Consider the following 27,979-nt stretch of genomic DNA (forward strand, 5'->3'; position numbering starts at 1 on the left):
TATTGAACCTGATTTTGACTACCAGGCCCAAGAAGCTTCGAGTCTTTGGCACCTGTTCATTGTAGCACGACCTACTTTCCCCACAAAAGCGTACAAAGTGATCAAAAACGCACATACATACAGTGCTTACAGCGATCATTGCCTTTGTTGCCCCCTCAACGGCCAGTACCGACCCGCCCCGCAAAATTACCCGATGCGAAATGCCGAATATCCGCCAGAAAGCTTTGCCCCAGATAGGGCAGGGCCTCAGTGATCAGAGGGGCTCGGACTTAGCAATCCAGAACGTTGATTAGGTCCGAAATGCCGAAAATGTTGAATCCCCCCAGAGTGATCGCGAACCCCTTCCTTGACACCTCGAAGCCGCAACCAAATACAGCTCCGATATCGGCTTGCCTTTTCAAGCACCGATGAGGAAATTATCATCTGTCTATACATCGAAAAAGCCAGAGAGAGCAGGAGTCGCACCTCGGTCCTGACTTGCCATGGCCTCGAAATGGCCGAAGCGCGGGCTTTTCAAAACTCAAGCTTCCGAGAAGCACTCGGAATTCCATTCTGCACCGCTCGATCCTGAATACTTAGTCAAATGGGACCGAGACGACCCATTGAACCCTCAAAATTGGTCTGTCAAATACAAATGGTGGGTGACATTCCAACTGGGGATGCTCGCTTTGGCAGGTAGTCTGGGTTCAAGCATCACCACGCCGGCCGATGACACCATTGCGAAGTATACTGGCGTGAGCGGTGAGGTGGCTGTGTTGGACGTTTCACTCTATCTGTGAGTTCATTCCAGGCTGATCTTGTCGCAACATGAACTAACTTTTTTCAGACTTGGATTTGTTTTTGGCCCTATCATCTGGGCACCCGTTTCGGAAATCTGGGGTCGAAGAGTCAGTATTCTCCCTGCCGTCTTTTGCCTAGCCCTCTTCTCTATCGGAACAGGGGCGAGTAGAGATGCGTCCTCAATTTTCGTCACACGATTTTTTGCTGGCTTCTTTGGCTCTGCGCCGATAAGCAATGTCATCGCTGCCTTGGGCGATATGTGGAGCAAAGAGACACGCGGAACAGCAGTCAGCCTTTATGCTGTAGCTGTCAACGGCGGCCCGGCGTTGGGGCCTGTTATAGGTGCAGCTCTTTTGATGAATCCCAATTTGGGTTGGCGCTGGACTGGATACATTCATGCGATCTGGGTCTTTGTGGTTTTCACGTTGACGTTCTTCTGCCTGCCCGAAGTTTATCCTTTGGTTCTACTTAAGCGTAAAGCACAGCAGCTGCGCAGGGAATCAAATGATCCAAGATTCTACCACCCCCATGAGCATTTGAAACTAGATGTACGATCTGTTCTCACGAAGCAGCTTGCTCGTCCCTTACGAATGCTCATAACCGAGCCGATTGTGACCTGTATCGCTTTCTACGCCTCGTTCGTTTACGGAGTCATGTATCTCACTCTTGAAATCTTCCCTCTGGCATTTCAGGAGGCCCGTGGGTGGAATCACCTGGTTGGGTCGTTGCCTTTCTTAGGCTTATTGATTGGTGTTATATCATCAGTGGGCCTCAACATTTGGAATCAATACCGCTACAACAAAGTTTCGATCGAGGCTGGCGGAAAGGCTGTGCCAGAAGCCCGGCTACCACCCATGGCCTTCGGGGCAATTTTCATTGTTGCGGGGCTTTTCTGGTTTGCTTGGACCGCCGAGCCACCCCATCACTGGATACTACCATGCCTGGCAGCAGTTTTCATCGGCGTGGGGTTCAATTGTATCTTCCAGCAGTGTTTGAACTTTCTGGTCGATGTGTACAAAGTGTACGCTGCTAGTTCGACTGCTGCAGTTACCCTACTTCGAAGTCTCATGGCTGCTGGACTTCCACTGGCAGCCAAGCCAATGGTCAGGGCATTGGGCATCGGACCTGCTGTTTCGATTATTGCAGCTGTAGCTGCAGCATTGATACCAGTGCCTTTTCTGTTCATGAAATACGGGCCAAAATTGCGAAGATATTCGAAGCTTGCACCGGAAGATTCATGACAAGGGACGTTGTCTTTTCTCTTCCCTTTTTTTTCAAACGACCTAAACTTGGAATTCAGTTTACATACATTGAGTAATGGTAGCATTTCTAACTTCATATTCACAAAAGGGTTTCAATTTGCATACCTAGCTCTAAACTATCTCTGTAAGTCCTAAAACAACGCAACATCAGCTACCTGTGCCCATTGAGAGCACAGATTAGAGGTCCACAGCTCTATCACTGGCAAGAGGTTGAATATCAAATCGAATTGTCAGAGAGCCATAATCAGACCACCAAGTGAGAACACGAGAGATATGCACAGTACCTCTGGGGAAGGAGGAGAGAGCGAGACAAGCCACGGCTTTGCCCAAAGTTGTACCCAACATTTGTTGGTACTCGGGGCTACCATATTGAAGTGTCTGGTATCCTTTCATTTGCTCGTTAGTGAGCAGGTAGCGCCCGGGGTACAGACCATTACACACATAACCTTCGGTTTCCATGTTAGTCACGTCAGTGAAGACAATGTGCTTTAGGCTATGAATTCCAAAAGTCGCGTCATAGAGAGCCCTGGCGATCTCATTCCAATGAGGGCCCTCTCTCCTAAAGATAATTGCGGCAATTATGATTCCAGGTCCCATTATATGGTGGTATGAATTCTTAAGCCATCGTTCGGACTTTTGTGATGTTCTTGTCAGGTGTGTCTCGAGATACACTTCTCCGGGGGCAAGATACATCGATAGAGGGTCGCCGCCTTTTAGGCTTCCCATCGGCGCAGAGGAAAAGAATTCCTCTTCCAACACCCAGCAGTCCGAGTCCTGGGACGAAGCAAGCATCTGCTGCCTAGTAAGTGTTGCAGGGGCAACGTTGCATCCTTCTGAATTTGGATTGCTTATCCATTCTTGGTATTGAGCTCCCAACTTGCGGAACCGCTGGAAGTCCCAGGCTCTTGAGATCAGTGGTTTCGTGGCCATATTTGAATATAGTACCTATCTTGCTATAATGCCAATGAATATCCAGGCAAACCTTGGAATCGATAATTGTTATTCGAGGATTGAAAGCTTCCGAGCTTGGAACTGAATATGAGGGGATGATTCTGGAATTCTCAATCTTGGAAGAGCCTCGGGGTATATAATGACCTTTTTGGAGGGCCAAGGACAAGTCTTTCACTGCTTTCATCAGCATTTTGCCTTTGTTGACCAGGTGAATGAAAATCCTGGGCATTTTGCTGTAATGCTGCAGAAGACTGCAAGAGATTCTTGATACAAAGACCCCATGTCAAAGTGAATGTGCGAAGAAAGAGAAAGTCCACCCGTGGACCTGGGTATGATCTGGGACTGACTAGGAAGTTAGAAACAAGACAATTAGGCTTAAGTGAAGTCGACCCCTTAGATCTGCACAAAATTATGGAGTAATATGCATCGTGTTGAGTACTCCGTACTATGCCGGATTGTTGGAAAGAGTTCACATCTGAAAGTGAGGTCACCCCCAGGGCTGATGGTGTCATCAACGTGGATTAGTACGTTATCAACCTTGGGAGTATTACTCCTTACGCCCATGGACCAAGCTCGGAAGCCCTGCGCACCAAGTACCCCATAACTCATCAAAATCTGATGATTGATCTGCACAATTGCCGAAACACTAAATTTGGAACCTGAGATGACTTCTGAGACTGATTTTGATGTTGTTTTGTTCTCCTCAACTACTCCTCCACATCTTGCTCCGCATGACTCCACTTGTCATGAAAATGAGCAATCGCCCCTCTTTTAGCCTCGGCCCCCGGGCCCTTTTACCCCAATAAAAGACGATATCCTCACACATGGCGCCATTCGACATCTTTTCAAAACCCATACCATTGATGAAATACTCTCACGGCGCTTCAAAATCCCTACGTACCGCCAAAAATGAGTTCCAATGGTGTGACAATTAGCTGGCAAGAAAGAGCGGCCAACAAGAGACGAGATTGTGCCAACAAGATCCCAGAGGAATGGAAAATCCCAGCACAGCTTCTGGCAGAGCTGGAAGCGCCAGTTTTGGATAAGAAGAACGATCTAATTCGAGACCAAACGATTCGCAAATCTGGAATCTTGACCGATCGGGAACTTTCGATCACTGAAGACTATCAGGTCGTTGACCTGATTTCAGCATTGGCTGATGGAAGCTTGACAGCCGTAGAGGTGACATTGGCGTACTCCAAACGTGCTGCGCTGGCTCAACAGTTGGTATGTCGTGCATTGAGGTTGCACTTGACCTATCTGTGGCTTTCTTCTTTTTTGCTCTTAAGTGGCTTCGATTAAGGCTAACATTGCTACAGGTGGCGTGTCTAACGGAAACAATGTTCGACGAAGCACACGAGCGCGCCTTGTTTCTTGACGACTTGCGCGCTCAGGGCAAGCTCGCCGGCCCGCTCCATGGTCTTCCTATCAGTATCAAGGACAACTTCAATTACAAGGGAGTGGATTCCACGATTGGAATGATTTGCTTCTTGGATGATAAAGCACCGGAGAATTCACCGCTTGTGAACATTCTCCTGGATTTGGGCGCTGTTATCTATGTGAAGACAAATGTACCACAGACAATGATGGTGCGTATCAATCACTTTCTGATGGTTCGCGACTGAGCTGACTCCTTATGCATTTAGACAACCGATTCCCACAACAATGTCTTTGACCGAACTCTAAACCCGTGGAATACTACACTAGGACCAGGTGGCTCCAGTGGCGGCGAGGGTGCTCTGATCGCTCTTCGGGGATCACCGCTTGGCGTTGGAACTGATATTGGAGGTCAGTCATGGAACAGCAACGCGCGAGAGTCATCTCTGCTAACTCAAATCAGGCTCCATCCGAATTCCAGCACACTGCTGTGGGCTGTATGGGTTCAGACCGAGCGCTCAACGGATTCCAAACGGTGGCATGCGTGGTTGCAACACCAGTGGAATGAAATTCGTCCTTTCTTGCGCTGGTCCGCTATCTACTGACTTGAATGGAATTGAAAAATTCTTCAAATCTGTTTTCGAGACTCGACCAGCTCGTCTTGACTCCACCGTCCTCGATATCCCATGGAGGGAAGTTCCTGTTAAATCGAAACTGAGAATCGGTGTCGTCCCTGAATCATCGATCTTCCCTCTCCACCCGCCTATCCGCAGAGTACTTGAAGAGGCCGTCCGTCTGCTAGAAGCCCAGGGTCACGAGATTATTCATCTTACCGAGGCAGAATGCCGCATTGTGGAGTCCAATGAGATCGGATGGGCACTGTTTGGCCTAGACCAGGGCTCCAAGAAGTTTCTCGAGTCAACCGGAGAACCCCCAGTCTCCGCGATGCACTACCTTATGAAGCAGGCTGGAAAGCTAATTGGATTCTATAAGCAAACAGTGCCGGACACGACTGAATTGGACCCATTGCACAAGCTGGCATTGCTGAACACCCACCGTGCTGAGCTACGTGAAGCGTACCGAAAGATCTGGCTGCATCATGATCTGGACATCTGCATTGCGCCCCCTGCTCAAACAACTGCAGTTCCCCACGACACTTTCGGCTTGGCGCCATATACCACCGTGACAAATGTTTTGGACGTAGGTGACATTACATATTGGATAGTGAATATCTTGTTCTCTAACCAACATCACAGTACCCATCTTGTATTATACCGTTTGGAGAAGTTGGACCGGAGGATGCCAATGAGAGCTTTACACTTACTGACACCCAGCTCGGAGCTGAATGTGAGTGAACTTCCCAATTTTCGTGATGTCCTGGGTCGTTTTTTTTTTTTTTGTCAGTCCTAACCCAGTCGTGATTCGTATCAGATGACTTTGAGAACCTCCAAGGAGCACCATGCTCTATTCAACTGTTCACCCCGAACATGCGTGATGAGGAGTGTCTGCAAATAGCCAAGCAGATTGACGAATGTCTGAAGAGCAAGAAGTAAATTTTGGAGTCTAGAGCACTCGTGGACATGTTAATTGAATACATTTGTTTTTATAACCATTCCCAGGGCTGTATTTCACCACAAGGCTGATAGACTTAAGTCGCTTTGAATAATACCTAGGTAAAATTCAACTTCCTTATCAGAACTCAATGCTTGCGAGATGACCTTGAAGCCACCCAGGCCTCAATGAAACCTTGGAATACACCAACGTGGCTTTGGAAAATCCTATGATAGGTATTGTTGAAATAGAATTCAAATTATGAAGTATTACACCGGTATCTTGCTCGGAACATAACCAAATAAGCAACATTGGAATAACCTACTTGACCGAGCACAGCACCATTTTCATCCAAACAGACACGCGAAACAAAATCAAGCCACAGCAGCAATCAGTCCAAGAACACCACCAACAAACGGAAAGAAAGAGCGAATGGTATTCAGCGTAGACCATTTCCTAAGCAAAGCAGTCAGACGCACATCGTCCTGCTCAGTACTCTTCTCCTCGGCCCGATGCGCATATTCGAAAAGAGCATTATTTGTCTTCACCATGAACAAGAGTGTCCAAGGAACAATGCCAAGATTGAACGCCGCAGCACCCCAGTATAGAATGTTATGGGATGACAAGGCACACCAGGCGAATGTTCCTGCTCCCAGCGCGGCGCAGGCGGGTCCGATGGCGTGGCCTCGGTGGTAGAATCTGGCCCATTGTTTTGCTGTTAGGGTCTGGGATTTTGAGGTAGCTTCCAGGGTAGCGTGGACGGCGCCATAAGAGTAGGTGAAGATTTCCCCTGTGGAATGTGAGGTTAGTATTGATGGACGGTATCCCTTAATGATGAAGATGATCTCGAGGTCGATGCTTACCTGATAACCAGAAGGACGATGAGATAGCCACTATTTGAGCCACGGAGTACGTATTCATTGTAGCGATGGGATATTGGGTTGAAGCTTTCGAAAGTAGGGGTTGGCATCACATTTTATGTCCTTTGAGATTGTAGAATCATGACGTCAAAAGCCGACAATACCGAGCCCGGACATTTCGAATCCTTAATGATGAGGTTCTGGGTGGCAGAGCTCGTGAAGAGACCCACGGTCGGAGGTTAATATGGGTTTTGCGGGTTACGGCCTTTGACGCAGTTGCTGCCGTCATGCTAAAACCGATCTCTGGACATGGTGGGGTAGGTTCTTCTGACTCTGTGGCCAATGGGGAGTCGCGATTGGGTCTTTAAAGCCGCTCAGTCAGCGGATGATCGGCACTCTTGCAGGGTTCACCGAACATCCATGTCTACTACCGGGAGCTTAAGTTGTAAGTTGTAGTGACATGGAATAGTGTTTCAAATCAAGACAAGTTAAATTCTACATAGATATGAGTATGGACTATCTGCGGTGGAATATCTCGCAAGACCTCGCAAGGTCGGGGGTATTCCAGATCATTTCAGCGTAACACGCATCTTCTTTGTCCGGGTCGATATCAATCCAACAAGAAATTCAAGTAATAGGCATGAGGCCGGGTCACAGTTGACCAAAAGGGAAAACCAAGCGCATGTGCACATAAAAGAGGCCAGAGAAGAAGGGGGAAAATAAGACATGAAGGGTTGCCGGCCTTTGTTAACATTACACTAATGCCGGTTGGGACATCAGAAGGTCCGGCATCGAAGACACGGATGGAATGTAAGAAGAAAAAGCAAAAAATATGAAGAGTGAAGAAGTAGATGGAAAGTGCATGCGGGAACTCTGCACGCAGCAAAACTTCGGTGATCATCACGGACGCGAGTAGGATATCAATGGGGGTTCAACAACGGTCGTATTAGGCAAACTCGTTTCCGTCCAGCGGGGTACTGACAAGTCAGAAGATCTGCCTGTATTCTGCATAAGGCTCTGCCCAGGCACAAAACTCAAATCTAACTAAGCACCCTGAGTAGGGAGGGGCTTTCGCGAGATTGAGCCGGAGGGAGAGGTAGGCGGGGATGCCGGTGGAGAGTCTGGAAGCGCCGGAAGATCACTAGTAGGAGCGGGCGCAGGGGCGGCAAGGGGGCTGGAAACTGGCGGTGCGGCGGCAGCAGCGGCGGCAGGAGGAGCGACGTTACCGGAGCTGTTACTGCGTTGGCGTTGGTTGACAGGCATCACAGGTCCTTGCATGCCCGGGGGTCCGTACGGTCCAGGACTCATTGAGCGGGGACCGGGGTGAGGGCCGCGGCCAGGGCCGGGGGACATGTTTCGTGGGCCAGGTCGGCCTGGTCCGGGTGACATGTTACGAGGACCGGGCATTCCTCCAGGACCTGGGGACATAGAGCGAGGTCCCGGGGACATGGAGCGGGGGCCTGGCATTCCACCCGGTCCAGGGGACCCTGAGCGGGGCACCGCGGGGAACTGAACAGGCGCCATTGAGCCATTGGGGTAAGGACGAGGGGGAGGCCCAGCGAACCCGGGGCCGCCAGGGGACCCTGGGCGAGCGTCCTGGGGATAGTAACGACCAGCAGGTGGAGGGCCACCAGGCATCATTGGGCGTCCATCGGGGCCCATAATGGGTGGCCCACGGGCACCGGGAGGAGGACGAGGACGGGGCATGACAGGACGAGCAGACAAGCAAGATCTGGGCGCGACGCCTTGCTGGGATCCATTCATGCGGATGCAGAGAGCCTGGAGGGTGTGTTAGCATGTTTTCATGATAAGTTTCAAGGAGATACGAACCCATCCGTCGTCGTATTCGTGAACCAAGCGTACGAGGGAGCCAGACCTAAGGCCAAGCTCATCTTCCATGGAGGGGTTGAAGTCCAATTGAACACGGTGAACATTGTTAGGTGGGGGACCACCGGCACCTGCAATCACCGGTGCAGCGGCGGCGCCTGCGAGACCAGCACCCGCCATGGCAGCACCCTGGGGATCCACGGGCATTGTCGCAGATGGGTTGGATTCAGTCGGGGAAGGACCACGGGAGTTCGCGGATTGGTAGCTTTCAGAATCGTTGGAAGCTCTGTGTGCAAGTGCAGCTCCTGCAGCTCCTGCGCCGACAGCGGCGGCAGCAACAGTCGCACCAGAAGGTCCAGTTGTTGTTTCGGCAATGGAGGGAGGTCCTTCTGTGACAGGAGTGAGAGCTGAACCGAAAGGATTCACTGGATCACTGAAAGGATTCGGGCTGTCGACATCAGGCTTTGGGGGAGTGGCAGGGGGTGTTTCATCGGTGAGGTTTCGAGAAGCAACAGCGGCCGATCCAGCTGCAGCACCTGCGGCACCTGCCACCGCGGGGTTGAATCCGTTGCCGCCGCTTAGATCAGGCGCGAATTGAGTAACAGGGCGAACGTTGAGCACGGGAGCGGTGGAAATGGGCTGTCCCTTGGGTGGTGGTACTGGCAAAGAAGCAGCGTGGCCTTCGGGCAGACCCTCGCCGCCGTATCCCTTCTCGCTTTCTTGCTGATAGTCCTCCTGGGCCTGCTTCTTCTTCTTACGGACGCAAAAGAAGATCAAGGCGGCAATGATTCCGACACCAAAGATAACACCGATAGCAATACCGGCTTTGGCACCTCCAGTAATACCTTCAGATGCGGCGCTTCCAATGGCAGTGCTCGAGGCTGATGCGGACGAGTCAGTAGCCGAGGCGCCGGAGGTGGCCGCCAGAATGTTGTCGATATCGCTGGTTTCCGAGGTAGGCGAGGCGGAAGTGACGAATGAAGTTGTAGTCACAGACGCCTGTGAGTTCTGACTGGTGGTGGTGCTGTAAGCTTGCGTGTCACTGGTCTCAGTGGTCTCTGAGGTCTCGGCCTTAGTGGCTTCGGTAGTTTGAGCGGTAGTCTCCTGGGTGGTCTTGGCCTCAGTGTGCTGTGTGGTGGTTGGTTCCTCCTTCACACTGGTGGTTGTTGGTTCATCAGTCGTCTGGGCCTCGGTGGTCTGATCCCTGGTAGTCGTAGCGTGCACCCCAACAGCGGCACCGACACCGACGTTCTTCTGTGTCGCTGTTTCTGCTTCGGTGGTTTGCTGGTTTCCGGTTACGTAGCCTCCAACTTCCCCGTTGAAATCCGGATCCATAGTCTTGTAGACAATCACGACATCTCCACGCTCTTCAATGTTGCCTCGCGGCTCGACCTCCTCCACTTTGCGCTCATGGAGGTGCGCATGCCCGTGCATATTGTCTGTGATCCAATTTCCTTGGATCTGGAAGAAGTAGTCGAGATTGTGAAGAAGTAAAAAGATGGAGATCGTAAAAGAGGGATGAGGTAAGATTCCAACGCGAGGTAATCGAGAATCCGGTCTCTGAGCCGGTTCTACGTGGAATGTGGGATAGAAAGAATGGACTTCGAGCACAGCCGAATGTCAAGTCAAAATTCAAAGGGTAAAAAGAACGGACGTCGACTTCCAGGTCGCACAGTAAAAGAAATTGAAATGATAGAGTTGATCGAGAAGATAGAAAGGAAGGGAAAAGGCGCAACACGAGGTGAGATTCCCTTGTGTACTGGGGTCTAGAGTCCATGGGACGCTAACCAGATTAGGCCGAAGCCCTTCATTCAAATTGTGCTCTGATTGGTCAGTGGGGTGCGGTACCTGAAATGAACCTCTGGAAATGAGATACGACCCACCGGACAAGAACCCTGACCCTCTTTACTCCGTACTTTGATTGCTTCATGATGTACATCTACTCAATATGCCTATTAATATTTAATACGGACTATCTGAAAAAGACTAGTCCACGACTAATTACCAGTGAGGACCACAAGTCTTCAAAACAACAAACAGGTTTCATTTGCGGTTCGCTAAGCCCAAAAACCTTGCAGCTGCACGCGGGGCACAGACTCTAAAGGCTGTTTCACCCTAGCCCGACCGCCACATCTTATTTGATCACGGTGCCCGTAATTTCCGACACTGCCGATATTCAATTTCAATCAATTTATTTTCGAAATTTCAGTTCCTGCATCACGCAGGAACCGGGACAGGGGTAAAAACTGTACGGAGTACCTCGGAAACCTTGGAAACACATGAGTTCTCTTAAAATACATCCATCGGTATGCGAATAACCATGCAACTTGGCTCTCGCCTGGTATTTTTTTTTTTTGGTTCTTTTTGCTTAGTGGACCAGACTGACCACATATGACTGTAAGAATAATGAACTCACGCCAAGCACATGGATAACCGAGGGGAACAAAATAATGCAAAGCAGGTGCTGGCCGAGCAATTGTGCGGCACTAATCCATATTCATAAGTTGGTTGCAATTCCACGCTTGTGATTTCCCGATCCACTCGTGCGGCATACCCCGTGGAGGCATAACGGTCGTGTGGCGCAGATGGTAGCCAATTCATTTAATCATACTCCGTACTCGGTACTTGCACCATCCCTCCCATCATGCAAAATAACGATGATTTAGCGCCTGTGCATTGTTAGTCCGCTGGTATTACTGGGAAATATTAGTTTAAATCACATACCTCTGCAGCGGAGGGTCTTCGGCTACTCTCATAGCACAGAAGACGGCTGACTAGATCGCGCCCGTTGGAAGATGCACCTGGTAAGAGATCCTCCCAGGCCTGGATGGGGAACTCATGGAATTCCACTTTGCCCCAGTCTGGCAAGTTTGTCACTTCCTGCCTGCGGTCAGTGGTTCTGATTATGACTGAGTGAAGCTATTGTAATCAACTTACCGGCCAGCGTTCTTCGTCTGGAGTTCCCTTCAATTTGAAAATAGAGAAAATCAACGACAGATCGCTGCCAACGGGGCCGGAGTCAAATAGCTGCCGATGGCCAACTGTGATTGCTTCCGCCATTACACATCCGGCAGCCCAGATGTCGAGAGATGGTCCGTACGCCCTGTAGCCGAACAGAATTTCAGGGGGGCCTGTAGCAGGTGGTGCCCACATCTGTGATCTTTTCTGTCGGTGTTTCGGATCCCGGATCACCGTCTTTCCAGGAGATGCCGAAGTCTGCCAGGTAGGCCGGTCCGTTGGGTGAGTTCATCAGTATATTCGAAGGCTTTAAGTCTCGGTGTATGATCCCTAGCTCGTGTAAATGGGAAAGTGCCACGAACATGTCTCGCAGAATTGACTTGGACTGAGACGCAGTGACCATATCCTGTCTGAGCAGCTGTTCAAAATTGTACTGGAGGAATGGGAAGACCAGCACAAATCGTCCACCGTCGAGAGTAAATGTTTCTGTCAGCGCCATGACATTTGGGTGGTGAGCTTCACGGAGGAGTCGTGCCTCGCGGTGCGCGTCATGAGGAGCGGTCATCATATGGGGAATGGTGACTTTAACGGCCACAGCATTTCCATCTGGTCTTTTTGATTTGTATATGGAAGAGTGAATACCGTCGAAGTGAGGGAAACAACCGGTGTATTCGCCAATCACTTCTCCGGGTGAGCTATGTGCCTCGTCTTTGCCATTTGGGCCATGGTCTGGTTCAGTGATCACCGAGTCTGAAGAGCCTTCTGTTTCGGCCACATCAATCGCCCGTTGACACTGAGAATCGTATTCTTCCTGGGTAGAACGACGTCAGATAGGTATGAGTTCCACTGCATTGCTTTGAGAAAGCTCGGTGACTGACTTTGGTGAGAGCAGTCTCATAGGCCTCAGCCTCGGTTTCCTTTGCACGGGCTAAAGCATCTGCAAATGCGATTGAAGAGTTTGTCCGCTGATAGCTCGTGGTGCTGCATCCCACGTCAGTGGGGTTTCATAAGGTAAATTTTAGTTATACTCACAGAGACTGTATGGAACGCAGTCGATCGCTAAACCCGAAGTAGTCTTTCCAACACATGTTTGCCAGAATCTATTGCATGCTGTTGAGATGGAGAGTAAGTAACCCAAAGTAAACATTGGGCGGAAAGAGCAATGAAGACTGACGATGGTTTGGCAGCCAGATCAACTGTAACGTATATAACGCAAAGAAAAAAATTATTCGACCCGTGCAATTGCTCTATGACGAGTTTCTCAAAATCCAACCCCAAGTGCTCCGTATATAGGATAGCCCGCACACTGAGGCCTTTGAAGGTGAGCTTCAAATCGTGAGGCAACAAGGCAGCAATGCATTAGCGCAATGATGTCATGTGACCCTTCCAAGGGGTGTTACCGTATTGTAACAAAGCAGACTGCTGGACAATACACTGGTTGGCCCACAGTCGACAAATACTGTAATACCAGAACACCGTCATTCCATCCCCATTCCCCATTGCCCGTCCTCGGCCAACATCGAATGACACGCTACCAACTGACACTGGCATTCGGACCCGATCCCGCATTCATTCATCTTACCTAATTGGGCCTGTTCTCGCCTGGAGAACCTGGGGAATCTCTTGGTTTTTTACATTCATGTTATGCGCTTCATGCGCTACGTCGCTCAATACCCCGGAATCTGAATCATGGACCTCTCACGGCAAGAGTACCCAACGCTGCTGGTATGATTGACCTAGACGAGCTTGAAATCCGACTGCTGCAGCATCCGATTACTGATCATTGGCAACATTCGCTATCTCTAGGCCACCCTGCAACCCGGCCAAGCTACGACCGTTCTCAACGATCGCATTCGAGTAATTAATAAAATCAATACGGACATCGCGGACTACCTTCAGGTATGAGCACTTGTGCTGGGAGCAGGTTGACTTCCTCGGAAGCGATCTGCGATAGAGGAGCTTCAGAAGTATTGACGGTGTGGCTGCAGGAGCGACGTCGCGTTGAAGAAACATACGCCCAAGGCCTGCGGAAGCTGGCGCATCGACCACAGTTGGACAATGGGGCTGCTCTAGGGTAAACACATTCTGCCTTGAGACATTGGAGCTCTCTTGCGCCCGAACACTATGATTCTGACCTTTGAACCTAGCATTTTCCAAATTCCCTGGCAACGCATCATCAATGCCACCGAGGCGCTCGCTGTGTCGCACGAGACCCTCGCCAACAAGATCGAAGAGGATGTCGAGCGACCATTGAGAGAGTTCCACAACAAGAATCGGGATATGCAGTCGATGCCCGGGATCCAGAGCAATCTGGCGGGGTTGGCCAAGAATGTGGAGACTGCGCAGAAGAAAGTCGATAAGGCTAAGTCAAAGGGCACCAAGGGTGCAGACAAGCTGGCCGCTGAGATCGCAAATGCGGAAGAAGTCCACCAGCAATGGGAATCTCGAGCACCTTTCGTTTTTGAACAACTCCAGGCTGCCGATGAGACCCGGCTCAACCACCTTCGGGATGTGCTAACACAACTGGAGACTCATGAGGTGGACCAAGTAGAACGCGGTCGCCAGGCTGCTGAAACTTGTCTGAACATCCTCCTCAATGTGGAAACAGCTGATGAGATTAAGACTTTTGCTGCAAAGATGGTAGGAACACGGGTCCCTCCCTCGCCGGCTGTCTCCCGGAGGCACACAGAGCGGGCGGAAACACCTTCTGGACCTGATCCAGGCCCTGAGCGCGCAGCCACTGCGCCTCTTGAGCAGGTGATTTCTCCGCAGGCAGAGTCACCCCTTCCGCCTACTCCGCGTGCTCAGGACGATGCCGCCAGCCAGTATTCAGAGCCATCTGAGAGAGCTGCTGCTGCTGCTGCACAGACACCGCCAGGTAACTATCCACTCAAGCACATAGCATTCACTCGCATCAGGATCTAATGTTCGACATAGCACCAGAAGCACAGCCACGGCACACTCCCCTAGGAGGTCTGCGACGACTAGGCACAGTCATGAACCGCCGGAAGAGCGTCGTCGGTCCTTCAGCAGGCACTTTCGATCGAAAGGCCGAAAAGAAGCGTAGTCCTTTCGCTGCCTTCAAGCGGGCTGACTCTTCTCGTGATATGCAAATCCCCGAATCACCACCAGGAACCGCCTCTGGTCGCCCGGACACATCCTCCGCTGATCACTCGTCCTTCCGAAACCCCAGTATATCGCAAGATCACTCTCAGCTGGATGCGGCTGCTGTGATTTCTGAGCCCCGTGCCGAGGCCACCACAAATGGAGCTAACCACGAAACTCAGGCTGGGCTGCTCAACAATCATGCCAATCAGGTAAGCTATTACTTGACTGAGTTTTTATGTCATGCCGTTGAGTTGAGGACTAATCCCACTTTTTAGCCGCAGGTTGACTCGGAAGGATTCACAGAGCGTCCCTCAACCATCGATGAGATCACACGTGCTCAAAATGAGGCAGCTGGGTATGTTTTCTGTCTAGTTTCTTATGATAAGCTCTAATGAACAATGCAGAATTGATGAATCTGCCCTCAACCTCACAATCAGGGATCAGCCCATCTTTGAGGATGAAAGCCAGGCAAAGCAGGCGATGGATGATATGGCAAATACCCTACGAATGGTTAGTACCAGCTTCCTATCTTCCACTGGATCAAGAGTTGACTTGTATGGCACAGCGCGCCCCTACAACAGGAGTCAGACGCAACGCAGGCACTATTCGCGGCCGTCGCGATGTTCGCAACACGGTCTTTATTCCTTCGCCTGGTAATGAGCTTCCACCAAGTTCAGCAGGGTCAGAGTCACAGCCACCCACTTCCCCAATCAGGCACATGACTTCTCCAAGCATCGCGCCCAGTGTTGCAACAACGGAGGATCACGCCATGTCTGATACTACGTCTGTTCGATCTGGACACGGTACTTCCGGTCCAGGGCCTTCAGTGCATCCCGACCTATATGAATCGGGTCTAAACGCCTCCATTATTGAAACTGTCAGTGCATGGTTCTCCGAGGGCCGTGTTACCAAGTCTTCGGTTGTGGGTGAGCTTGCTCTGGCAAATAACCCTGCACCCGGCTCTGTTTCAGATAAGACACGCATTCGCCTTGACAACTTCCAGGTCTTGGAGAAGGTGGCGGCAAACCCTCACTTCGTCCAGGAGGCCGCCAAGGATCCCACAGATGAAAAGCGCGGCCAGTACGATGTTCAGCTGGGCAGCATTTCTCGCCCCATGCCCACGGTTGCGTTCAAATACCAACTCCACCTCGACGCGACCAACCCCTCTGCTTACTGTCCTGTGATATTCAATCCAGTTTGGAACATCGAAGAGCTCCAAGCTAGCGCAATCATCTACTATTCGCTTAATCCAGCATTCATCTCTCACCCGGTCGAGTCAATCTCTCTCAAGAACCTGGTCTTGACTATCAACCTGGACACTGCCGCCGAAGATGAAGTCACCAAGCAGCCGCGGGCGTCTGTTGCCCACGCCACCAGCGCCGCGATGTACCCTAACACGGGCGCAGCATTCCGCCGCAAGACCTCCACTGTCACCTGGAGAATTCCTGAGCTGGAGATCAGGGCCACAGCACCAGGCGCAGAAGGCAAATTCCTCGTCCGATTCACGACTGCAACTCCAGGTCCCCGAAAGGGCAACGTCGAGGCCAAGTTCGAGCTCCGCTCCACCGAGTCTGCCTCCCAGCTCGGTATCAGTCGTGCCACATCTGGTGGAGATCAGGAAGAAGATCCCTTCGCTGATGAAGATCGTGAGGTCCAGCCCTCAACTTCATGGCTGGCTGTTCCGACTGCTCGTAAGTTGATTAGTGGGAAGTATGTCTCTTCCTAGTGGGTTTCAACCATAGGACCTGGCTCGCTCTTCGTATATACTCTTTCCTGGGGCTCTTTGCAATCATTGTGTTATCCACTATGTTGGTTATCTTGGTCATACGCATATACTCGAGTCAATCGGGACTGGGGATCATGGTGCCTGCGGATCCCTTTTTTTTTCTTGTTATCTCCCCCTTTCGTCTGATTTCTTGAGTCCCTCCCCATGCAAATAGCGCTTTGTTTCTTGATGATTTTTCCCCTGGATACTGTTCCCTGTAGCTAGGCATGTCTATGTGCACTTTTGTTGGCCCTATATCAATCGTTCTTGTAGGCATTCAGTTTTGTTTAGAGGGGGGCATTTAATGGAATGGAAACTACTTGTTCATTTCTACACTTCCCGACCTCTGGAGTCTCTTCTAAGCAAGTATGGATATAGGCAGGTCGTGGTCAAGAAGAGTCTTTGCGCTCCGGGTTAATGCTCAGAAAACATCATATTTAAAAGTACTCCGTAAACGAATACAACATAGCACAGACTGATAGGTGCTGGGGAATCACAGTAAAAAGGGTAAATAGACAGACAACATGGAGACATTTGAACATTCAGATCCTAGCAGCGCGGGTTGTCTTATCGTAAAAGTCCAAGGTCATGGCTGCCAGGAAACAAGGGATATCCTTTCTTTCCTCGACCCAAAACTTGATGAGAGGCTTGATCTCCATGGCAAACAGACTGTTCGGGCCACCAGAAATCTTCATTGTGCCAGTCTCTCCATCAAACACGATCGAGTTTTCTTCTCCATTACCCATACTTCCAGGGCCGGAGTCTGATGGATCGTCGCTGTCACCATGTCTGTATGCGGAGGAGAGGTGGAACATGGAAATGACACGAACACGGCCATTGGGCATGAAATCAAGCTTGTAGCCAAGAAGGGAAGCAACGGCTTCGCGGAACTCAGACGATTTCGCCGTCCAAATCTCTTTAAGTCGTCGCATTCGCTTTTCCTTATCTGCAATGCCACGCTCCATCTCTTGCATTTCGAGTTTGATGCTGTCGATGGCATTGATAGAGACAACCTTGGCATTGACACGTTCACCGCGCAACTGGGCAAGAAGATCACGATTCTCAGACTGCAGGGTTTTCAGGGTTGTCATCTTGATCTGCTCGACCTGCGCCGTTGGGTTATCACGCATTTCAAGGACCCGGGTCCGCGACTTCGACTTGAGTGATTTGATTTGTGACTTTGCAGCTTCGAGCTCCCGGCGTGCGAGAGTGGTGGCTTGTTCAGATTTCGTGATTCCCTCTTGAAGCTTGCGGTTCTTGCGGCTGAGAACGGCGAGGCGCTCGCTTTCAGCTTCGCTATCGGCCGGTGACAGAGGCCGCTTGACACCCTGTTGTTTGGGCTGATCCTGCTTTGGTTCCTCCTGCTGAGAGAGCTGGTCGTGGAGGTTCTTGATCTCGACGCGGTACTCATCGACTAAACCCTGGAGTTGGGTAATCTGCAATGATTTTTGCTCGTCGAATTGGGTCTGGTCGCCGTTCATCGTGACTTCTTCCGCGTCAAATGTCTTCAGTTGGTCGCGCAAATATTCGACCTCCTTTACAGCGAGTGCGCGCTGGCGCTCCAGTCGGGCGCGGAGTCGGGCGTCCGCAGCACCCTGGCCTCCTGTAGACACTGCACTTGCAGCCCGGAGAGTATCGAGCTCTTGTCGCAGAGAAGTCTTGTCGTTTTCAAGGCTCTTGATAGCCTCTTCCTTCTCCAGGATGTTGGCATCAACACTTCCAAGACGATCCATCAGTGTGGCAATCTCAATGCGACTCTCAACCAGCGCTCTCACGATAGCGTCTGGAGAATCAAACTCTGCGGGTTGATCGTTCTCCTGTAGTAAAGTGGCCCAAGATGCACGCTCGTCCTCCAAAATCTGTTTTTGGATTTGGAGTGTGTTGAGTTCAGCCTCGACACCCTTCATCAGCTGCAGCTGATTTTCCACTGACTTCTTCTGTTCTTCAACAACCTCGACGTTCTTCGAGATCTTTCGAAGGTGGCGCAACTCCGCGGTTTGATCGCGGTTGGTTATTTCGAGATCCCGGATGTGGTTGACTTGTTCGGAAAGCTCCCTCTTCAATACCGTGAGGGCCTCAGCATCGGTTCCTTCAGCCTTCAAGCGAATATTCTCGGCTTCAAGTTCAGCGACCTCACCCTCACGCTGAGTCAGCTTGGACTGTGTTGATTCGTGGAGGACTCTAGTGTTTTGCAGGTCGGTCTGGAACTCTTCGATCGTCTTTTGCAATGATGCGCGAACCGTTTCCAGCTCATTGATTTGATATTTGAACTGCCGCTCTTGATCAGAGAGCTGTGCTTGGTTGTCATCGAACTCTTCCTGTAAATTCTGGTTCTGATCCTGAAGCACTCGAATTTTCTTCTCGAATCCGAGTTTATCATTCAAAGCTTGGTCCTGCATTTCTTTGAGCTCTTTCGCCAAGGCTTCACTTTTGTGGTTCGCGCGGTTGCTGGAGGATTCGGCGGTCTGGAGACAAAGAACTGTTAGTGTGATCTATATTTAGCCAACATTCACATTGTAACGACATACCTGGGCCTTTCTGAAGTCTGTATCGGCCTTCATTTGTAGATCTCGGAGCTCTTTTTCGTGTCGAAGCGCCTCTAGCTCTCGTTCCTGTTTGATGTTCTCAAGCTCGTACTTCACAGTACTAAGCTGTACACGCAGTTCTTCTTTTTCTGTGTCTGGTTACACGTCAGCATTGTTTGTATAGATGTCATGGACATTTCGTTTGGGCATTGGCTTACCGTGAGGTTGGTGGGACGGCATTTGAGATTGCATCAAGCGAGAGGAATGGCGCATATTGTTTGAGTGTCGCATACTGTTCCGTGCCCCGGAAGGAGTTGATGGCGAGGCGAATCCCGCAATCAGCTGCGAAGCCTGTCTGCTGTTTTGGCTGTTGTCCATCTATTCGGGGCGGAGTAGTTAGTCACTGCTCAAGGGTATTTTGTCAGTCCATTGGAACTCACGGTGAAAATCAGGCCCTTAGTGGCCTTGCAAATGTTCCGTTCTATAGGACCATGAGGCAACAGACCAGCGCAACTGCAATGAGAAAGCTAGGTCAAGTCTCAAAGGGAAAGGTGTAAAGGCGGCAGGGCTCCAAAATGGATGACATAAGTTGTTTTGAGCCTTAGTCATCGGTCGAGCTCGACCGAAAGAGGCTAGCGTGGTTTTAAAAATTATTTCGATTTCGGCATCGAATTCTCAGTTCACCACCTCACCCGCGAATCCTCCCATATAACCACGGTCCCTCGTCCGATTTTACCCAACAATTCCCATTTAATCACCAACAACCTTCAAAATGGGCAAGGACAAGGTCGAAAAGAAGGACCGCGCCGAGAAGAAGGAGAAGCGTGCGGAGAAGGACGGTGTGCACAAGGTCAAGAAGGAGAAGAAGGAAAAGAAGGACAAGACCGTTCTCGCCGATGCAGTAGCAAAGGAGGTCGGCGACGATGTCATGGAAGGTCTTGAGGAGACCGGTGCCGTCGCTGTTAAGGGCGAGATCGAGGTCGAGGCCGTCGACCGCCCCGTTGGCGCCGTCGTGCCCTTCGCCAACCCATTGGTTGAGGACAAGCAGGCCAAGAAGGTCCTGAAGAGCGTCAAGAAGGGTATGTCTAACACCTTTACACTGGTTGCCTTGCGTGGGTTGGTCTGCTTGGTGCAATTCCAATTTTTCCAGCCCATATCGCCATGCGCAACTTTTTTCTCATCTTAGTACACCCCCGCTAACAGTTAAATTTCTAGCCGCTGTCAACAAGTCCCTCAAGCGTGGTGTCAAGGAAGTCGTCAAGGCTCTCCGCAAGTCCGCTATCCCCGCTGCCAATGCCCCCATCGGCACCCCCAACGGTGTTGTCGTTCTCGCTGCCGATATCTCCCCCATGGATGTCATCTCTCACATTCCCGTCCTGTGCGAGGACCACGGTATCCCCTACGTCTTCGTTACCTCCCGCGCCGAGCTCGGTGCTTCCGCTGCCACCAAGCGTCCCACCAGTGTGGTCATGGTCACCCCCAAGGCCGCCAAGGGCAAGAAGGAAGACGACGAGGAGTTCACCAAGGTGTTCGAGGAGCTTGCTGGCTTGACCCAGAAGGAGCTCAGCAAGCTGACAGTCTAAAAATGCGTTCGAACTGTCTCCTTTGCCTTTTGTTGTTTGCTCTTCCCACGTTCATAACTCCCAGTGGGTTCTCTGGTTGTACAGGTTTCTGGTGCTGTCTGGTAAGACGGTACATGTCTTTTGGGGTCCGGCCTATGGGTATCTTTTCATATTTGCTCTTTCTTTTGCAACTCGGCGTTATTTCAATGGTGTACGAAAAAGGCAAGAATTTCAATGAGATATCACCAACCTCATCAGACTTGAAAACCCCCATGTAGAACCTTCAACCCAATTATGGCCGTGGCCATACTTTCGTGGCCATCGGGATGTCTCGCCGTGATTTGAAACCTGCACAAATTACGTTCAGCGAGGTCGCAGCACAAGTAAAATTTGTATGTTGAGAACGCAATGTCCCCGAGTCAGGCGTTGTGGAACGTGAAATTGCACAATATCGAAGGTCCGGGGTACCCACAGCACCTTTGGCTGCCTAGGTTCTCACTCTGGTCACGAGTCGCATGCATATTGTAATTGATCAGTGTAGTAAACTTCAAGAATTTCTCACAACAGGTGGGGGCCAAGGCAATGGACAGCATGTGAATAGTATAAAATCGGAGCCAGCAGGTGTCCTTGCATCGTGGGTCAGACTATTATAATAGTGGCGTTATCATTCCAGTCGATCAATATGATCAATCCCTACACCCCTCAACCCCGATGCAAAACAAGGGATGAAGTGCATACCCCAAAGCGCAGCAGACATTTAGTCGGGCCAATGAAAGAGCCAATAGCTCTGGAAACCCCCGACCTTCAAACTCACGGATCTTCTAGCGTGTGCCTGGATCCAGGAATCCATTCGGCAAAAGGCACCTAATCTGAGAATGGGGTGAATCATTGGTTCTACACGGCTTGTTCCTTGGACAAAAGGCACGGCCCTTGCGGTGCTCTGCTCCTGTGTACCGTAGGGTTACTCCGTACTGAGGAATTTCTATAAAGAATTGGGTACCTGCTCAATCTGTGTCCCATTACTTATTGCTCATTCAATTTGCACATACGGAGTACGCGGCGTGGACGACGAAGTACAACCTTGGGAAGTACCGGTTTAATACCCCAAGCCATTTCACTCATTACCTATCGCTCTATTTTTCTACGACCATGTATACCAGTATCGCTCCATCGTACTTTATGTTTCTCGCACTGAGCATCTTGACCTTCATTCACTCGGTCACTTCTCTCCCCATTCAAACCAGCACATGGGTCAAAATAGACCAATATGAGGACCCAGATTCTCTTGGATTATGGAAAGTCTTTGAAAAGGAAGCTCAAACTTCCTTGCCCAATCCGTCGCATGCCAACCAGATCAACGTCAGTATCCACATGGAGCCCTGAAAGCTACAATCTGTCTTGACGATACGAATGAGACTAATATATATATATATATTGCAAATATAGAGTCCGACATGGCTACCCCAACATCATGATACCGAAGCAACAGAACGAGGTAGATCAAATTACCCGTATGCCAAAGATGTTTCTTCATCAGGAAACCTAATTGTCTCAGTCTTCACGCCGAAGTCGCTTGGAGCCAACACCAATAAGCTTCAGAAGCCTTATCCGCAATACATGAAACAAAAGTCGAAGCCCAAATCAGAACTGGAGGAGAGTTCAAGGAATGCGATCGCTGCTGATAGACAGCATCGCTACGACGAGATCCTGAGATATATGCATGTCAAGAACGCGGCCCACCAGGAACACAGCGACGCAGCCCCCCCAGTCTTCTGCTTTTTCCCCCTCTGGCCGCACAATCACTTTGTTTACCCACCGTTTCTCGATTACAACGCTGAAATCGCAAATGGCTGGCTTGAGGGGTTATCCAATCCCAGGAGTATTCACCACGGTTGTCATTCTCTTGGTGGTGGTTTGGATTGCCATATTCACTATTGGTTTAGTTGAATTGTGCAATTATGTATGGAGTAGGCAGAGTCTGGCTGCTACCCGTGATCCAACCTGTGACGACGAAGGTCCAAGTGTGGAATTGAATGAATTGACGAAGATACCGTTCAGTGTTGTGATGGTCGCTTCAGAAGAAGCTGAACCAGGATCTCCGTCAGGTGAATTTGGGTCTTTAGATGTGACGTCTGAATTTTCAAACACTGATTCGGAATCCGATGAAGATGATTACCGAATGTTATAGTACATACATGCAATGCAGGTGGAATTTGAATATACGTGGTAACAGATTCAAGGCTGGGCGTCAACGATACCCATAGCCCTTAAAAAGTACATTTTACATGACTTAAGTTGTGATACTTATAAATGTTTCAAGAATGGTGGTATTTTATGTGTTATCGTACATCAAAGTAAATGCGATCATAAACCATTAAGTTTTCATAGCCTCAGCCCCAGGCCGAGCTGAGTAAACACACGCTCGCTCGTAACTTTCAAACAAAACCTAACAAAAAATGCCCAGCGGATTATGCGATTTTAGGCGCGCTGGTCATGTTGAAGGTGCTCGTAAGGGGTCTGAGCGTGAATCTTTTGCTCGTCAGGACGGCCAGCGTCGTTGGCAGTGCGGGCGTTGCTGCGCTGGAACTGGTTGATAGCCTCACGACCAGGGTCTTGCTCAGAGCCAATGTCAGCATTGAAGCTAGCGTTCTTTGCGTCGTTGGAGTGGAAGCCACCCTCGTGGATGCCGCGACCATCAGGCTTGGGGTGCTGAATGTCACCGGTCACATCGCTGACGTAGGATGGAGCTTGACCAGCGTTGTACTGGCTCTGGCCGCTGCCACTAGCGGTAGAGTACTCGCCAGCGTTGAGGCCAAGTTCCTTCTTGGCGGCGGTTGAGCCTCCGGTGTAGCCAGACTGGGACAGGTGGGTGCCGGGGAAGTTACCCTGGCCACCGAGAGCCTCGGGGTACTTCTGCTGGCTCTCGCGGTCCTCGCGAAGACCGCCGACGGGAACGGAGCCCAGCTTGGTGGCAGACGAGGTGTCGGTGTTGTTCACAGTGGATTGGTTGCCAGAGACACCCATGGGCTCGGCGCCGCGGTTGCCAGAGAAAGCACCGCCCTCGCGGACAGACTCAGCGGCAAGGGAGTCATTGGTGATGGGGCCAGAAGGCTCTTCGATGGGCTGCTGAGCCCGGGGATCATTGGTGACCTTGGTGCTGCGAGCGCCGTGGGGAAGAGGAGTGCCTTGGAGATCCATGATTTATAAAATGGAGAGGTTGTGTATTGAGATGTGGTTGTTTGTCTTGAACGGTTGGGGTATTGAGAGATAATTGTTTTTATAAAACTTTGGTTGCCGCGATGGCAGACCTACTATATACCCTGGCCAGCGGTGGCATTTGAACTCAATGTCGACATGATCTGGTCGAAAGGGATCGCATATTGAAGATTTCTGATGTCATGGTTACGTTGATTGACAACTGTTGCAAGATGTACCCAAGAACATTTTTGCTCGACCAGTTGCAGTCACGTCAACCAGGCATTATCGGAGCACTCTGTTTGGCGGTTCAAGATACCGATCAAGGGGAAAAGCGGGTCGAAGCTCCCCTCTGATGTGATCTTGCTTCCAGAAGATGATCACTTGCGCCCCACATGCTTGTCCAGAATTATGTCAACTGAGATCATCTACCAGCAGCTTGGCGACGTTGCAAGAAAGTGGGAGGCGAAACGGTAATTGACGTCAGGCCTAGATTTTGGTTGCAAACAATACAAACATCTCTATATTCACCACAGTTTCGCTCTGCTGGCATAGAGTCATACGGATCTATCCGGTGAGAATCATGACGTGCATTGAGTGTTGCTCTTTGGTTGCTACATACTCTATCTACTTTCATACCTTGGAATGCAAATTAATTCCGTGATCGATTCGAGCTATGTACAACGAAATCCTCGCTGCATCCAGACCCTGCCAAGCTCCATTGAACCCACCTGTACTATGTGATCTGCACTTTCCCACTGCTTACTAGGCATGCATGGCTTTTTTCTGGTAACTTTCCAGGGTTGTCGTGTGATTCGAGATACTGGGGTGGAATAGGCGAGTATAGTTTACAGCTATGGATGTAGAGAGTTTTTTTTGGTGAAAGTTGAGAATTCATTCAATCGCTCATAATGACTTCAAAAATGGTTATCATACATGTATCCATCAATCGTTATATAGTTTAGTGGTTTGAGGCGTGAGAAGCAGTGGCCTGGGGATCAACAGAGTTGCCAGGGACGGTGTTGGTGTGCAGCACGTTGCCGTCAACGCGAGCACTGCTGTGGGCAGAAGCACCCTCGCGCAAGCCACTGTTGTCAGGGGGAACTCAAAGCGCCCAGATCCGACGGCAGTAGTGCGCGCGTCCGAGGAGTTCCAGTCGCTAGCAACGGGAGGGTCTTCGGGCAAAGGCAAGTTGGACTTGGTGTTCTCGACCTCGGCGGGCTTGTTGGTGTTTTGGTCGATGACGGACTGGATCGAATGAGTCAGTAAATGTACAATTGAATTGTGGTAGTGGATAGAGGTATGCTCACCTTCAGTTGAGAGACATCGGAGTTGGCAGGAGGCTTGCCACCGTGAGATTGAGCAAGCTTGGACTCAGCCTTGCGGATGTCCTGAGCGGTGGTGTGGAAAGTAGAGTCAGACATTGTGTGAATTGGTGCTCAAGGTGGAGGTGTAATAGGCACGGAGTTTGTAGATGCTTTTGAATGTTTAAAACATTTTGGGTGATTCAAGACTTATATATGTTCTGACACTCGATGGCAAGACATATGTGACGTTGATGTTATGACGACATGCAACCATCCAGGCCATGGGAAGGGCTCTCCACCGAAACCAACATTCGAATATTTCCGGCTGCCAACGCAAAAACTGATAGATCAATGGAGAAAGAGCGTCATAGTTGAGGGGATACCCGCACTTGTAACTTGCTTGTTTCGAGCAAATGCCATGCACAACCACAAGCGCGTGATGTGTTCATGCCGTTCGAGATCTTTCTAAATATTTCGATCGTGCAGCCCTGGAGTTACGTAGATTAATCCGACGAGTAACTGAGACCTCGGAGTCGATTTACATGGACAATGGGAAATGTCATTTCATACTAACTCTTTCCGATTTTTTGTCCAAAGTATGAGAAGTGTTCAGAGTCGGAGTAGCACCAGGATGGCGTCAATGTCATAGGTCGTGTTCGGCATGCTGCAACTGCATGGATGGTCTCACTATAGCATTTATTTCATATGTATACCCTTCGCATTTTCCAAACCAATACAGAGTATGACCTCGCCGATATATCAACCAATGGAACCCTTCAATTGATAGTCAAGCCAGGAGTCAAAGTCGGCGTCCCAAATTGGTAGAAAATGAATCACCGCCCGCCCTCTTGGCACGGCAGAAAATGTTTCTTATCGAAGAGTCGTCAAGGCCAGTAAGGATTTGGTGAAATTGATCGCTGTGTTATTTTCGAGGATCACTTGGGTCTAGATCTCACATATTCATTATGCCTCGAGATCCGCTGATTGGACTGGTTGGAAAGGTAGAATGTCCCCCTCCATCGTCTCATCACCCCACTGACCGCGGATGTGAGGGGCATACAGCCATCGAGTGGAAAGTCCACAACATTGAACAGTCTGACTGATGCGACTTCCAAAGTTGGTAAGATTGCCGCAATAGCTATATTACCGGTTCCCACGCGCTGACAATCACCGTCTTTAGGAAACTTCCCGTACGTGTGCCTGGATTGCGCCGAAGTGGTTCCCGCCTTATCGAAGATCGCGCAGACCGTGTTAACCCCCAAACAGCTTCACGACCATTGACCCCCAACGGGCTATCGGATACCTTCAGATCGAGTGCCCCTGTCAGCGACACAACGTTTCAGATCGATGCCAGCCCAATTACGGTGGGTGTCACGAGGGACGGCGCTCCGTGCCAATTGAGTTACTAGATGTCGCGGGTCTCGTGCCAGGTGCGCACCAGGGCCGTGGTCTGGGTAATAAGTTCTTGGATGATCTGCGTCAAGCCGATGCTCTCATTCACGTTGTGGACGTGAGCGGGACCACGGATGCTGAAGGTCAGTGGAATGCGCGCCAATGCAGAACCTGGCAGGACTAAGGCTGATAACCACAACAGGAAAGGCCACCCGTGGATATGACCCCTCGGTAGATATCGAATGGCTGCGTGGAGAGATTGTGCGATGGGTGCTTGGAAACCTTATGGAAAGATGGTATGTTGGCACATGTTGAGGACAAGCGAAAGCAAACACTGATTTACATTAAACAGGGGATCTATCAAGAGGCGACACATGGCACTGAGTAAGTAGACTGCTTGAATTACTAGCTGAGGTAGCTGACAGCTGTACAGAGGCCAACCCTATCGACACACTGCAAAAACAGTTTGCAGGTTACGGAAGTACTCAACAGACCGTTGCTCGCTTCATGGACAAACTGGCCATCAAACAGCCCCTGGAGGAATGGACAGACGAGACGGTAGAGGTTGTTGTGAACGCTTTCATCGACGAAAAGTTCCCTACCGTATTCGCTCTAAACAAGATCGACCACCCAGACGCGGACAAGGTATGGAGAATTCACAGAGAGTCGAGTTCCTGTGCTAATCAACATATTAGAACGTCAGCAAAATTGCCAAGATGCAAGACCCACAAAGCATTGTGCTATGCTCTGCTATATCCGAAGTCTTCCTTCGGCGACTAGCAAAACAAGAGTACATCAAGTACGTCGAAGGTAGCGAGTTTGTTGATTCGCGAGAAGACTTGATTGAAATGGGTGACCCGACTGGCGGTGGCCTCAAGGAGATGGACGAGAAACTGAAAACGTATGTCACCAGATCAGAAGTTAAAACCCCTGCTAACCAGGACTTTGAAATAGCCGAGTTGAGAACCTGAAAGATATGGTGCTCTACCGATTTGGATCCACTGGTGTCGTGCAGTGCCTGTCCCGAGCCGCAGAGCTTCTGGGCCTTGTACCGATCTTCCCTGTCCGCAATGTGCAGACTTTCAACTCTGGCTCTGGAACTGCCGTGTTCCGGGACTGTGTTCTAGTCAAGAAGTAAGTATCCCGTCCATGATAGCGATTGGGCCATCTAACATCTCGCAGAAACAGCACTGTCGGCGATGTCGCCCGAAAGGTCATGGGCGATGTGCCTATCAACTATATCGAAGGTGTTGGCGGAACACGAGTATCTGAAGAAGATTTTGTGGCTGTCGGGAAACACGACGTAAGTACATGAAATACACCGGTTCCGGCTGCATTCATTAACAAACACCTGCAGATCCTTTCATTCAAGGTTGGTCGATAGACCCTTCCATTCCAAGGTTTATGTACAGTCTCTGCCATGAAATGAGATGGGTAATGAAAATGCCTCATGATCATCTTTTCCACCTATATCTATCAGACTTCGAAATCCATAGAAATATGCCGAGCACCAAAAACACCATAAAATATCACGATCTCGAAACGTATTCATTCTCAAT

The 27,979-nt window shown here is 50.2% G+C and overlaps 13 protein-coding genes across 13 annotated transcripts; 6 read left to right on the top strand and 7 right to left on the bottom strand.

Moving 5' to 3' along the window:
- Window positions 1-482: 482 nt before the first annotated feature.
- Window positions 483-2,021, top strand: N7506_006086 (MFS transporter; the record flags this gene model as incomplete). Its single annotated transcript, XM_056955379.1, has 2 exons — window positions 483-775; window positions 827-2,021. 2 exons carry the CDS (start codon window positions 483-485, stop codon window positions 2,019-2,021), a joined length of 1,488 nt encoding a protein of 495 aa, XP_056809713.1.
- A 198-nt stretch (window positions 2,022-2,219) lies between these two features.
- On the bottom strand, window positions 2,220-2,972 carry N7506_006087 (uncharacterized protein; the record flags this gene model as incomplete). Its single annotated transcript, XM_056955380.1, has 1 exon — window positions 2,220-2,972. One exon carries the CDS (start codon window positions 2,970-2,972, stop codon window positions 2,220-2,222), a length of 753 nt encoding a protein of 250 aa, XP_056809714.1.
- Window positions 2,973-3,902: 930 nt separating this feature from the next.
- N7506_006088 (putative general amidase) lies at window positions 3,903-5,923 on the top strand (the record flags this gene model as incomplete). The annotated part of the gene is made up of 6 exons (XM_056955381.1): window positions 3,903-4,220; window positions 4,313-4,582; window positions 4,640-4,781; window positions 4,834-5,570; window positions 5,627-5,717; window positions 5,802-5,923. 6 exons carry the CDS (start codon window positions 3,903-3,905, stop codon window positions 5,921-5,923), a joined length of 1,680 nt encoding a protein of 559 aa, XP_056809715.1.
- A 372-nt stretch (window positions 5,924-6,295) lies between these two features.
- Window positions 6,296-6,842, bottom strand: N7506_006089 (anthrone oxygenase family protein; the record flags this gene model as incomplete). The annotated part of the gene is made up of 2 exons (XM_056955382.1): window positions 6,296-6,711; window positions 6,785-6,842. 2 exons carry the CDS (start codon window positions 6,840-6,842, stop codon window positions 6,296-6,298), a joined length of 474 nt encoding a protein of 157 aa, XP_056809716.1.
- A 983-nt stretch (window positions 6,843-7,825) lies between these two features.
- On the bottom strand, window positions 7,826-10,042 carry N7506_006090 (SH3 domain protein; the record flags this gene model as incomplete). Its single annotated transcript, XM_056955383.1, has 2 exons — window positions 7,826-8,560; window positions 8,612-10,042. The coding sequence occupies 2 exons, from the start codon at window positions 10,040-10,042 to the stop codon at window positions 7,826-7,828; spliced, it is 2,166 nt and encodes a 721-aa protein (XP_056809717.1).
- A 1,208-nt stretch (window positions 10,043-11,250) lies between these two features.
- N7506_006091 (putative cell division protein kinase (Ctk1)) lies at window positions 11,251-12,654 on the bottom strand (the record flags this gene model as incomplete). The annotated part of the gene is made up of 6 exons (XM_056955384.1): window positions 11,251-11,277; window positions 11,333-11,488; window positions 11,546-11,739; window positions 11,801-12,377; window positions 12,445-12,547; window positions 12,599-12,654. The coding sequence occupies 6 exons, from the start codon at window positions 12,652-12,654 to the stop codon at window positions 11,251-11,253; spliced, it is 1,113 nt and encodes a 370-aa protein (XP_056809718.1).
- Window positions 12,655-13,255: 601 nt separating this feature from the next.
- On the top strand, window positions 13,256-16,400 carry N7506_006092 (uncharacterized protein; the record flags this gene model as incomplete). Its single annotated transcript, XM_056955385.1, has 8 exons — window positions 13,256-13,291; window positions 13,373-13,465; window positions 13,555-13,640; window positions 13,714-14,444; window positions 14,504-14,883; window positions 14,950-15,029; window positions 15,079-15,184; window positions 15,240-16,400. 8 exons carry the CDS (start codon window positions 13,256-13,258, stop codon window positions 16,398-16,400), a joined length of 2,673 nt encoding a protein of 890 aa, XP_056809719.1.
- A 581-nt stretch (window positions 16,401-16,981) lies between these two features.
- N7506_006093 (coiled-coil domain-containing protein MAD1) lies at window positions 16,982-19,342 on the bottom strand (the record flags this gene model as incomplete). The annotated part of the gene is made up of 3 exons (XM_056955386.1): window positions 16,982-18,904; window positions 18,968-19,119; window positions 19,183-19,342. The coding sequence occupies 3 exons, from the start codon at window positions 19,340-19,342 to the stop codon at window positions 16,982-16,984; spliced, it is 2,235 nt and encodes a 744-aa protein (XP_056809720.1).
- A 394-nt stretch (window positions 19,343-19,736) lies between these two features.
- Window positions 19,737-20,547, top strand: N7506_006094 (uncharacterized protein; the record flags this gene model as incomplete). The annotated part of the gene is made up of 2 exons (XM_056955387.1): window positions 19,737-20,043; window positions 20,180-20,547. 2 exons carry the CDS (start codon window positions 19,737-19,739, stop codon window positions 20,545-20,547), a joined length of 675 nt encoding a protein of 224 aa, XP_056809721.1.
- Window positions 20,548-21,675: 1,128 nt separating this feature from the next.
- On the top strand, window positions 21,676-21,909 carry N7506_006095 (uncharacterized protein; the record flags this gene model as incomplete). Its single annotated transcript, XM_056955388.1, has 1 exon — window positions 21,676-21,909. The coding sequence occupies one exon, from the start codon at window positions 21,676-21,678 to the stop codon at window positions 21,907-21,909; it is 234 nt and encodes a 77-aa protein (XP_056809722.1).
- Window positions 21,910-23,004: 1,095 nt separating this feature from the next.
- On the bottom strand, window positions 23,005-23,724 carry N7506_006096 (uncharacterized protein; the record flags this gene model as incomplete). The annotated part of the gene is made up of 1 exon (XM_056955389.1): window positions 23,005-23,724. The coding sequence occupies one exon, from the start codon at window positions 23,722-23,724 to the stop codon at window positions 23,005-23,007; it is 720 nt and encodes a 239-aa protein (XP_056809723.1).
- A 958-nt stretch (window positions 23,725-24,682) lies between these two features.
- On the bottom strand, window positions 24,683-25,145 carry N7506_006097 (uncharacterized protein; the record flags this gene model as incomplete). The annotated part of the gene is given in 3 exon segments (XM_056955390.1): window positions 24,683-24,809; window positions 24,827-24,969; window positions 25,032-25,145. 3 exon segments carry the CDS (start codon window positions 25,143-25,145, stop codon window positions 24,683-24,685), a joined length of 384 nt encoding a protein of 127 aa, XP_056809724.1.
- Window positions 25,146-25,993: 848 nt separating this feature from the next.
- On the top strand, window positions 25,994-27,804 carry N7506_006098 (Ygr210 GTPase family protein; the record flags this gene model as incomplete). The annotated part of the gene is made up of 11 exons (XM_056955391.1): window positions 25,994-26,029; window positions 26,091-26,148; window positions 26,209-26,218; window positions 26,295-26,563; window positions 26,623-26,716; window positions 26,773-26,804; window positions 26,854-27,065; window positions 27,116-27,321; window positions 27,375-27,554; window positions 27,603-27,723; window positions 27,778-27,804. 11 exons carry the CDS (start codon window positions 25,994-25,996, stop codon window positions 27,802-27,804), a joined length of 1,245 nt encoding a protein of 414 aa, XP_056809725.1.
- Between the last annotated feature and the right edge of the window lie 175 nt (window positions 27,805-27,979).

Source organism: Penicillium brevicompactum, assembly GCF_028827555.1.
Source record: "Penicillium brevicompactum strain IBT 35665 chromosome Unknown utg000005l_segment0_segment0, whole genome shotgun sequence".
NCBI lineage: Eukaryota > Fungi > Ascomycota > Eurotiomycetes > Eurotiales > Aspergillaceae > Penicillium > Penicillium brevicompactum.